This window comes from Ictidomys tridecemlineatus, chromosome 3 (assembly GCF_052094955.1).
Source record: "Ictidomys tridecemlineatus isolate mIctTri1 chromosome 3, mIctTri1.hap1, whole genome shotgun sequence".
NCBI classification, from domain to species: domain Eukaryota; kingdom Metazoa; phylum Chordata; class Mammalia; order Rodentia; family Sciuridae; genus Ictidomys; species Ictidomys tridecemlineatus.
Genome location: NC_135479.1, coordinates 137,425,540 through 137,437,260, shown reverse-complemented (window position 1 = coordinate 137,437,260; position 11,721 = coordinate 137,425,540). Strand labels below are relative to the sequence as shown.

Below are 11,721 nucleotides of genomic sequence, written 5' to 3'. Positions count from 1 at the left end.
AACTGAGTAAGTTGTTATCCTGAAAAACTAATTACCTAGGGCAAAGGTAGGCATACTTTCGCGGTTAATAAAAGCGTCCATACCGGGTGGCATTGACACCCCTTTTTTGGATACGCTTAGCCCTATAATTCTTGGTAATCTATGTTAAAAAAAAAAGAAAGAAAAAGATGGATTTCATATTCCTTAAGGCAGTTTCCTTCACCATCAAAAGGTACTGGAGTTCTTGGGATAGAGATGGAAACGCGGCCGTAGAGATGTCCTCGCCCGGGACACCGCCCTTAAGATGAGCCGAGGAAGACTCCTTTCTCCTTGAATGCGCTAGGCAAGCCCTGCCCCCAAAGGGGGGTGGTGGTGGAGGTGGAGAAAGAATACGTCCGCACCTCGTGCATCTGCCCGAGTACAGATTGGCAAGTGATACAGGCGCGCAGACCTCTGTCATTTATTTATTTCTCTTTCCACCGGGTGCGCTGTCCCTTTAAATGGGGACGCTGGTGCTGGCTCCGTAACACCGGAGCCCGGCAGCTTGTTGATTTCAGAGCTGGTGAATTTCACATTGTTTCCACTTCACTTTCCTTGCCCGGGGGGGAGGCTCCGGCTGGCGCTACGACCGCTGTCGCCGCTGCCAGCGAGAGCTAAGGGAGGACAGGGACCCGCAGCATCGGGGAGGGCTCGGGACCGGAGGAAAAGGTGTCGGGGCCACACACGCACCCTCGCTGCAGTCCAGCTCCTCCCGAAGCCCGGACGCCGGGAGCGCACCGAGCGGGGGGACCGCCCGCCTAGACGCCAGCCCGCCCACGGGCCGGGGCCGAGCCCGGGAGCCGGCGAGTGGAGGAGGCCCCGGGGGCGGGGTGGGGGGCGGGGGTGGGTGCCGCCGCCGCCGCGGAGCTGCTGCTCGGCGCGTTTTGCATGAAGATGGCGGCTCCCACCGCCAGCAAGGCAGCCTCCCTGGGCTGTAACAACAAGCCTGCGTTCCCGGAGCTGGATTTCAGGTCGGGAGCTCGGGTGGAGGAATTGAACAAACTCATCCAAGAATTTACGAAGCACGACCAGCGGGAATACGACGACCAGAGAGCGCTGGAGATTCACACAGCCAAGGATTTCATCTTTTCCATGCTGGGTAAGGAGGAAAAAGGGGGAGGTGTGTGTGAGTGTGCGATGGGAATCGGAGTGGAGTACCCACTCCTCCTCGAGCGCTTGCCTTCTCGGTTTCTTTTCCAGAGCCGGGTGCCTGGGGGGTCACCCATCTGTTCCTCCTCTTCCCTGTTTTTTCTCCGCTGCAAGCCGAACTGGCTCCCCTCCCCTCCTGACTACACTTTGCGCCGGGAGCCCCGTTTCTCCCCCCCACCCCGTTCGCTGGCTCTTTTGTTAATTTCCCAGTCGCCGGGGGCTGGCAGGCAGGTGAGGCGGTCAAACGCCCCACTGGTGGGGGGAAGCCTTTCTGCGCCGCGCGGTCCAGGTGCGATCGGAGGCTCCTTTCAGTTGGGGGGGGGGCGGTCTGGGTCCTCTCCTAAGCTTGGGGTGCGGAGACAGCTTGGGGCTTTGGCTCCGAGCCCGAGCGACAAGTTGCTTCTCTCGTCTTGCGGCGCGGCGCTGTCACGCCGAGCCCCCGGTGGCCAAACTTGTTGGGTGTTCCCGAGTAACCCGCCCAAGTAGTCTGGGCGCCTAGAGTTCCTGCAAGTTTGATTTGCAAATCGACTTCCCTTCGAAGCATTTGGAAGCATTTCCGGTGCTTCTCCAGGGTGGTTGCTGGGCTCCGAATCCCTAATTCTCAGCTCGAATTTAACCAGACGCAGAGCTCTGACCGCAGAGGAGCGTGGCCCCCTCCTCTTTGTGTATTGTCCTAGCGCTGGCCCAGAGAGGTGCCCAGTTTCCAATCGGGAGAAATCGGGCGGGTAGAAATATGCCCCTCACCTACCGGTCCTGAAAGGTTATCGATTGCTGCAGAAGGGAAAGTAATTGAGCCGGGCCTGGGAGACCGAACACCTCCCAAAGCGTCCTGCCTTTGGAATGATTGCTACTGAGTTGAAGAATGAGTGTCCGCTGCTGGGAGCCTCAGTGGTCGCTTGGGGCTCCTACAGTGGAGTCGTGGCTGTCATGCAGTACGTGGCTCCGTCGTTGTCATTCTGCAGAACTGGGGCTCCAGCGAGGCGCTGCTTTAACGCGCGTCTCTCTGTGTGTTTTACAAATGTACCCTTAGTCAGTTCCCAGATAGTGGAAAATTTGGCAAAGATCTTTCTACCACCGAGGAAGTCGGAGCCTTTTCCTTCCTCCTGCGATGTAACTTGGATTCCAGCCGGCCGCTGTTGCTGCTTCTATTCCGGGATGTCTTATTCCCTCTAGGTTTCCTTCCTCCCCACAGCCCAAGTGGGGGATAATACAAGTTGAACGTTGTCCACTGGTAGTACTAAGGACTTGGGAAGTTGGATAGAACATACTAAAACTCGGGGCTAGTTTTTTACCTTTTTCTATATACCTCCCAAGCATATTCTAGATTGTGTATGGGGTTGGAAGGATCTTTACTGGAACTTTCAACTATTGAGCTGAATTACTATATATTTTTTTAAAACCCATGACCTGGTGGGAGTGAGCTTTCAAAGCAAAGCTTAAAAGGCTTACAAAGTTTCTGCATCTGAAAACCAACATGGTGATTGTCAGGAAGGTGGGGACACACAGAAAGCTCAGGGCAGTTATTTAAGTTGCTTAATCATGGCCTTTCTCTTTGGCATAAGTAACACTAGCTGCTGTTGTGTTATTACAGCCCCCACATCAGTTTTCCTGTCTTTTCCTTCTTATGAGAAAGGTAGTGGGTGGTCAGAAAAGTCAAGGATGGAGAGATGATGGGGAGGGATAAATTAAATGCCTAACTCTTTAGGAACTTATGTTAACCTTATGTTTGATACACCAAATTAGCAAAGCTTTTGTCCAAATATAAAGGTTGAATTATTCTAGGATGCCTAATTTATGCATGTGTTTAATGTCATGGGTGGCATTGTATTGACAGGTAAACTAGATTTGCCTCTCCTCCTTTTTTACTCAGTTGACCTTGCAAGAGAAGTCTTTCTTCCCCCTGGCAATTTGATGTTTCCACTCTTGAGAGAGAAAATTCAGGAGTGTCATTTAAGCCCTTCGCCCCTCTGGACACTAGAAGGCAGATGGCGAAATGAGCTTGCCCGTGTGTGTTGCTGCATTCATTTTCGAGTTCCTTGCTTTCCTTAATGAGGTGCTGGCTGCTCTAGACAAGTGAAGGTTCAGGCGACAGCAAGGGTCCCTGTGTGGGTTTACTTTTTCTAAAGCAGATTTTCACTTGGCTTAAGAAACAAAATCTCTTTTTGTACACTTTGTTTTACTTGCTACAGCCTTGGGTCCTTCATGAATATGCAAGTGAGGTGTCTTTTAATGACCCCCAGCTTGTTAAGGTGTCACTTGGGTGGCATCCGGCCCTCATTTCTGGGAGTTGTTGGGAGCCATGTAGTTTGCTTGGCTTTGTTCTGCCTCTGTCTGAGCTGCACCTGAGGATTGTCAGCAGCTTAAGGACATTATCCCCTCACACAGGATAAAATGACCAAAGAATTTGGTACAAGCCTCTTTAAGGGAGCTATGGATAATGCAGGTTTCAGGCAGGTGGGGGTATGGTGGCCAGGCCAGCCACTGTCTGTATGAGATTGTTAGACTGGGTGGAAACCTTTCCAGCTTCTTAGACTCTTTATGTGTCGTCTAGTTTGCAGGCAGTTTTACAAAGAAGAGCCAAGGGGTGAAACACAGCTTATAATCAATGACCTGTCAGCACCAAGACATTCCAGTGTACTATCAAAGCAGAGATCTGCATAGGCTGTGGGATTGATGGGAGCCCACTGGTGGTCACTGTGTCTCTGTGATCTGGCCTGATGTTTTCTTGTTTGTGCAGATTCAGATTCCTCTGGAGGCAGGTGTTAGCTGAAATCACCCAAACCTACTCCTTATTTCTTTACACCTTGGTCTTTTAGGAGAATGATTGCTGTTATTATCTAGTTAATGTTTGAGAGCCCAGATTGTGTGAGAGGCTGGCAGTGCATAATAAACACCATTTATCAAAATTCAGGGAAATTGCCAGAGTTCATTAATGTTTTAATAATATTTGGTATTTGCATAATGTCTTTGCCGGCTCTTTTGTTATCTTCATTCCCTGGCGAGGTTGGATGGCGACTGGTTGTTTCTATTGAACATTTGTGGAAGAGAGGGCATATGAAAGCCAGAGAAGACAGGAGGGAGACAAGCAGTCACTAAATCTGCAAACTAAGTGGTAGGTACCACACATAGTTATTAGAGTAGCTGTCATTGCTTATTACCTCCTCGAGCTAAGAACATGACACAACCTTTTGAATAGATATTGCTTTCCCATTACTCAGATGAAGGTATTGAAGGTTACTGAGGTTAGGAAACATATAAGAGTACATGGTTCATAAATGGTAGAGATTACTAAAACTGTGGTCTGTTGGATGCAAAGACATAATGCGTGATGTTCTTCTACTTGAGGCTGTTTGGACACATGAGCCAGGCACAGTGGCCCATGCCTGTTTGTTATCCAAGTGACTCAAGAGGCTGAGGCAGGAGGATTGTAGGTTTGAGGCCAGCTTCAGAAACTTAGCAAAGGCTTTAGCAACTTAGCAAAAACCCTATCTCAAATTAAAAACATAAAAAGGACTAGGGATGTAGCTCAGTGGTAAAGTGTTTGGAAAAATAAAAAAGAATAGTTACATGAAATCCAAAAAAGAGCTTTATTTTATTTTATTTATTTATTTTGTCATGTTGGAGATTGAATGGGATTTTTTCTCTATCAAGCAAGCATTTACCACCTAGCTATATCCCTAGTTGTGAAAGGGCTTTGTTTTAAAAAACTGCTTTTTTTTTTTTTTTAAGTATTATGTTTCTGGTTTCAGCTAAAAGTATTAGATTAGCATAATGCAAGCAGCATCTGAAGTGATTTCAGGAGCAGTCTGAGTTCAAGTATTTTTTTTTTCCATAAAAAGATCACCTATTTGAATTTTTGATTGAGAAAATCATGATCATTATAATAAAATGTTAAAATCTGCAGTTCCTGTCTCAGTCTGCCTCTGGCTGAATGTGTGGTCTTAGTTTTTTTTGGTTTTGGTACTGGTGATTGAACTCAGTGGAACTTGACCAATCTAGTCCTTTATTTTTTATTTTGAGACAGGGACTTGCTAAGTTGCCCAGGCTGGCCTCAAACTTGGAATCCTCCTGCCTCAGCCTCCTGAGTCGCTGAGATTACAGTAGTGTGCTACCACTTCCGGCTTGGTCTTAGTTTTTTGATTGATTACACATTGCTAATAGTAGTGCATCATTTTAGAATTATGTCTGAAAGTGAAATCACTTTGCTAACTGAAAAGGAATGTTTACATGATCTTAGTATTTATTTAAAGAAATGTGCTTTATTAGAAAACATTGTGAACTTCAGTTGGAATTATTTCTGCAGCTTGACACCCCAAAGAACTATGGAATACCATTAGCGGCAGCCTAGGAGGATATTGGCTGTGGCTGTAGAGGGCGTGATGAATTCCAACAGCATCGCCATTTGTTAAGTTCATGCTATGGGCTTACCAAAGTGTTAGCTACTTTGCATAAATCCATTAGCTCCTGTAGTCTTCTGACAATTTTAAGGATAAGTATCATCCTACCTATTTTGAAGATGAAGTAGGTGCCCTTTTAATGGCGAAACACTGAATGAGGCTGAAAGAAGTCAAGTATTTACACCAATCATACAGAGCTCGGATTTAGATCCAGGCATTTTCCCCTCAAATGCTCATGTTTCTTTCACTGTATTAGCAGTCAGCTTCTATTACTCTTGGGTCAGACAACCCAAAGGCCCCACTTCCCAGGGAATACTCCACCCAGTAGTAGCCCACTTAGCTAGTTGGAACTGGGAGAGTCCCATTCTTGCTCACTGTCAGTCCCAATCTTTCTGCTCCTCTTTCTTTCATGCACTCAACAAATACTTAATGTAATATTGTTTGCCAAGCAGTATATAGGACTCCTGGGATAGTGACCCAGAATGTTGGGATGTTCTCCAGGTCTTAGGAGACCCCTGTCCTTCTCCATTGTATCCTAACTCTAAGAGACTAGTTTGCTGGCTACTAAAAAAATGAATGCCCATTGGCCACTTCAAAGCTCTAAACCTTTCTAGTGCTTGGGAGAGCTCTTGGATCTACCACATTTTTAGGCAGATGTTTAGAAACATCTGGAGATCCAGAGTAGGCTGTTTTGAAGGCCTGACTTTGGTATTTGAGTGCTACTTTTCTATTATTGAATCCAGCAGCAATATTTGTTGTGAAATTGTTGCTTTGTGGTCTTCAACTGCTTGGTAAGTTCCTTAGAGTTGTGTTCACTAATGTGCTAATTGATCAGTATCAATTACAAAATAATCTCTGAAGTTTGTTCTTCCTCTGAAAACATCATGTATCCAGGGCAGGGAGTTCCTCTCAACATTTATTTTTATGCTGATTTGAATTGGTTCCAATTCTCCCTCTATGGTTCTGGACAGCTGCTTCCTTCACCCTTGACAGAAGAGCCCTGGAACTGCTGTCTTCTCAGGAAGACTCCCATTGTGCTACCTATTGGGTGATGAGGCTGAGGCTGTTTTTTTTTTTTTTTTTTTGTATTCAGAGACGCATTAGATTCCCTCTTGTCAAACGGAGAACTTGTCAATGAGTGTTAGCACTTTAGATTCTCCCAGGGAGCTTTTTAACAATTCAGAATCCATGGTCCCATTTCAGATCTATTGATTCAGAATCCCTAGAGATCCCCGAACTGGTTGCTCAGCACTTCAACCTACTGTCCTGTTAGGCCTAAGGCTGTGCATTCTCTGTCCCTTAGAGCTGCTCCCGAATGCAGTGAGCATAGTCCTGGTTGACTTTTAAGGCTAGATCCAGGATGTCCACCTCAGTGAGCAGTTATGTCTGCTGAATCCGGAGAGGTAATACTGGAGTCCTTCCACCCGGGACAGGGGCACTGAGGCTTAGTGGTTTACCCTCAGGGACTGTAAAAGGATTTTTTACATCATTATATTCTATAATCACCACCATAACCCTTTGAAGTAAACAACTGTGAGGAACCCTAGGATTGGAAAACTTTGGGAATTTGCCCAAGTTTAGAAACAAGTAGGTGGCATAGTTGGAACCTAATCAAGGTCAGACTGATGAAAAGCCCTTTCTTTCAACAAGGACTATACCTTCTGCTCATAAGGGTCAGGAGACCTAGATTCTGGCTGTGATTTCTCTGGTTACTTACTGTGTGACTTTGGAGAAGTCATAGTCTCAGTTTCTGAATATGTATGAAAGTATAAGTTGGGGTTAATAATTATACCTAGTGCATGTATTTGAGTGCATCCAATTCTGAATCTGAAATCTTTTGTGCAGTGCAAAAGAAAGCAATTTCTGTGTTCTGGTACCAGATCTGTTTTTCACTGTGTGGCTTGAGTGTTGCCCTGAGTAAGTTTCCTAACCTTTTTTGGGCTTCTTTTGCCTACTATCCCATGATTGGAAATGCAAAGAAAAAAGTGAAAGCATTCCTACATTCTAATCAGTATTAATATTTGGGTGGAGGGGTACCCGGGATTGAACTCAGGGGCACTCAACCACTGAGGAACATCTCCAGCCCTATTTTGTATTTTATTTAGAGACAGGGTCTCACTGAGTTGCTTACTGCCTGACTTTTGCTGAGGCTGGCTTTGAACTTGTTATCCTCCTGCCTCAGCCTCCCAAGCTGCTGGGATTACAGGTGTGCGCTACCACTCCTGGCTCATTATTAATACTTTATTTATTTTTTAGTTGTAGTTGGACATAATACCTTTATTTATTTATTTTTATGTGGTGCTGAGGATTGAACCCAGGGAGGGCCTCACATGTGCCAGGTAAGCACTTTACCTCTGAGCCACAACCCCAGCCCTCACTATTAATATTTTGATGTGCATATAGTTACGTAACAGGGATCATCTGGGATATGTGCTTTTCTTATAATTAATCTACCACTTTTTAAAAGAGGAGCTATAACTTGAAACCTCAGGAAAAATGTTCTCCTTACTTCTTTCATTCATTTCCTTTTTTTAATCCCTAAAGACAATTCCATTCTGCAATCCTACCCTGTGATTAAGTAATTGGGGGTGTTGAACTTTAGATTGATGACCTTTGACCTTCCTTTCAGGGCTACCTTCCTTTTAGGGCTGCCTCCCATCTCTTTTTGCATGCTCTGCATGGCCACATACACGCCCTGTATTTCTTGCCCCCCCACCCCCTTAGGCTGTTTCCATTAGTTTCCTAACTTGGATTCATGAAAACAGTTAAAATAGTGTCTGTGAACTTGAATCAGAACATAAAAGACATTTTTATTTTTATTAACCTCTCACTGAAATAAATTATTTCCTTCCATCATTAGTAGGTTAAAAAAACATTGTGTCAGTGGTACCCGTGTTTGTGTTGCCCATAGAAATCACAGGCATTTTCATTTCACATTACAGTTATTGCAGATATTTCAAAAACTCATTTATTGCTGTTTCAAAATGATGGCAGATATTAAACTAACTAGATTTTATTATTTAATGCATTAATAAAAAATCACATATGATACTCTATCATAAATATAATTTTAAAACATGCCGTGCACTTTAATACTGATTTTTTTTGAAATATCATGCAATATGATCACCTTCATTTAAATATACTATTCTTTGCAGGGGTTCATAAACTAGACCAGCCTGTCAAAAGAATCCAAGCTACAGAAACAGTTAAGGGTCCTAGTTCTCACAGATGGCCTTGGGTATCTTGTCTATGGGTTTTTTTTTTTTTTGTTTTGTTTTGTATTTTTGTCTCTCCAGCTCAAAAGCCCTTGACTCTTATTGGCCTTCCTATCTCTCCAAGGTGGGGGCGGGGAATTCCTTTCCTGTGTGGTTTTCTGATATCTTGTCCCCTTTTCTGACCCTTAGCACATTCTTTCCCATGCTATAGATTCAAGGATCCTGGGCTTATTTATGTTTGCAGCCGCCAGTGGGCTGTTGAACCCAGTAGGTACTAAGTGGGAGGTGACAAGAGTTACTTTTTAGAGACCTTGTGAAGCTTCTTATTTGAGGTGCTTTTTAAGAAATGAGCAGTTTCTGACATTGTCCCTCTGATTTTCTTCTTCTATTAAGCCAGGCTCTTAGCATCTTCTCTGGAGTCCAAAAAATCTTGATGTTATCCCCTTAAGGGGTACAGGACTATAGAGGATTGTTTTTGACATTTTATATTTCTGTATTCCTTAATACTCACCCTACTAGGTCAGTATTAGATATGTCCAAAGTGATTGCTGGTTTGCCAAGAGCAAGTGAATCTCTGCCTGCCTACTCTTGGGCTTTACAGAATGCAAAGCAGAAACTAGTTGTCTTTCCCAGTAAGGTGTTCCATAGACTTATCAGTCATCCTCCAAATGATTAGATGCTTTCTTTGGGATCCTAATTGTAGCAATTTGTTTGTTTGTTTGTTTGCTTGGTTGGTTTTTGGTGCAGGGGATTGAACCCAGGAGTGCTTTGTCACTGAGATATATCCCCAACCTTTTTTTACTTTTGAACTGGGGTCTCCTTAAGTTGCTGAGGGTCTCCCTAATTTGCTGAGGCTGTTCTTGAACTTACGATCCTCCTACTTCAGCCTTCTAAGTCACTGGGACAGGTGTGCACCACTGTTCCTGGCTCCAATTGTAGCAATTCTTTATTGTAATAAATGACTGTTATTTGCCATCAAATAATAGCAGTTTGTTTTTTATCACAGTAAGCAGTGTTTTATAGATTATAATCTCTATTCACATCTAGTGTAGTATCCTCAGGATAGGCCTTAAAGAAGGGTGTGTAGGAACTTTTAGCTCCTATTTACAGATGTGGGTACTGAGACTTGGAGGTGGTGATATGACTTAGTTCAAGGTTTCAGAATAAGCTGAGAGAACAAGAGACAATCCTGCTATCAAGTGCTTCTGCTGCAGTACATTGCCTGCAAAGAGATTCTATAGGGGCTGTTCTATCCTCAGACATCTTTCATGGGTTGCTGGAAGAAGCCCAGGATGATAGGGCAAATAGGTTTTATTCACCTCTGGGCTTTTCTGCCCTTCTCCTAACCCTAAGCTATGCAGTGAGAGTGGAGTGGGTAAGCACAAGTTCTAGAGCATCTAGAGATGCATTCTCCAGGTCTGGTTTGTAGGCCTTGCCCAACTGGTTCTTAGTGTCTGTGGTGGTGTTTACAATGAGCCTGGATAAGTGCTTGCCAGCTGAGTGATCTCTTTAAGGACAGTTCGTAATTATACCATTCTGTGAGGCCCTGTCTCCAGGAAACAGCTATCTGTTTTTCATCCACTTAAGTGCCTTTTCACGAATTCCCTCTGCACAAGAAAAAGATAACTAGGGACAGTGCTGCTATGAATATAGTGGGCATGGGGAGCTGTTATTCAATTTGTTTCTTTATTTTTTATATTTTTTTTCCTCCAAACAGGAACACTTGATTACTATTTATAATTTGAGTCAAGTCACAAGTGGGAATTGGTATACATCTTGTTTAGGTTTTTGTTTCTTCCACCTTAGTATTTGAATGTCTACAGTGCGTATCACAGTGGTGTTAAGCATTCACTTATTAATTCATAAATTCATTCAGCATATGTTGGTGTGCCAACAGTGTGCTAGTGTAATTACTATGTAAGTACAGAGAGTGGTGAATAAGAGAAGAAAGATCCCTGCCTCCATTGGCTTCTGTTCTCTGGAGGATTTCACAAGATTAAACATGCAAATAAACAGGGATGTGTCTTGTAAGAAAAATGAGAAGCACAGAATATTTTGATGAGGGCTAACTGAGTAGGATGGAGTGAAAAGTGATAGACGAGATTTCCTTGAAACACAGACGTTTTGTATGAAGGGAGAAGGAGTCAACCTTCTGAAGAACCGATGGAAGCTTACTCCAGGTAGAACTGCAGATGTAAAGGCCCTGAGGTGGAGGTGTTGGGAAACTTTGCAGTTTTCAAGGCTGCTTGCTTTATAGCCTGTCTCTGTGGCTTCTACTGAGAGGAAGGATGATAGGATTAGGCCTGGACTGAGGAATGAGGTGAGCTTCCTGAGGGTGCACCTTTTCCAGGTGGATGCTTCCCAGGTGGGCCCACCTCTGCCTGGGCTCTTGTCACTGGCCTTCAGGGATAGGGGTGGAGGTGAGAGTAACAAAGAAAGGATGGATTACAGGTGCATAAAAGGCCCTTTGTGGCCCTGTGATTCTCTGATTTCACCTCTGATTGCCCTAGGCTAGAAACAGTAAGTCCTACATTTGATGATTTATGGGGCAAACTGAAGCTTTCTTGCAGGACAGTAAGCCTTTGTTTTGTATCTAGTCCTCTACAGTATACAAAATGCATTCATATGAAGAATATCATTTGACATATCTTGTAATACCCTATGAAGTGAGTATTAGGGTAACTTTTTTTCACAACAGAAGATCAAGAGAAGTCTAGTAGCTCACTTTCCAAGGGCTTGAGGTGGGGTCAGTTTCAAGTCCTTTGAAGGTCACCCTTTGTATTGTACTGAATCTAAAACCTTCTCTTTTTACCCTGTCCCATGGATCTTGGGGAGTGGAAGAAGGAGGGCGATTTCTGGACAGAGAGTCTCTGGGATTGGGAGGCAGAACCAAGCCAGAGGCCTGCAGGTCTCCACGTGCCTGCTATGCCTGGACTGGC

At 44.4% G+C, this 11,721-nt stretch overlaps 1 protein-coding gene across 1 annotated transcript in view; it reads left to right on the top strand.

Annotated features, from left to right (window-relative positions):
- Positions 1 to 454: 454 nt before the first annotated feature.
- Positions 455 to 11,721, top strand: part of Mb21d2 (Mab-21 domain containing 2) — a 112,869-nt gene continuing 101,602 nt past the window's right edge. The window contains exon 1 of the mRNA XM_005338421.3: positions 455 to 1,117. Coding sequence (XP_005338478.2) covers positions 907 to 1,117 — 211 coding nt within the window. The 5' untranslated portion in view covers positions 455 to 906. The remainder of the gene's footprint in view (positions 1,118 to 11,721) is intronic.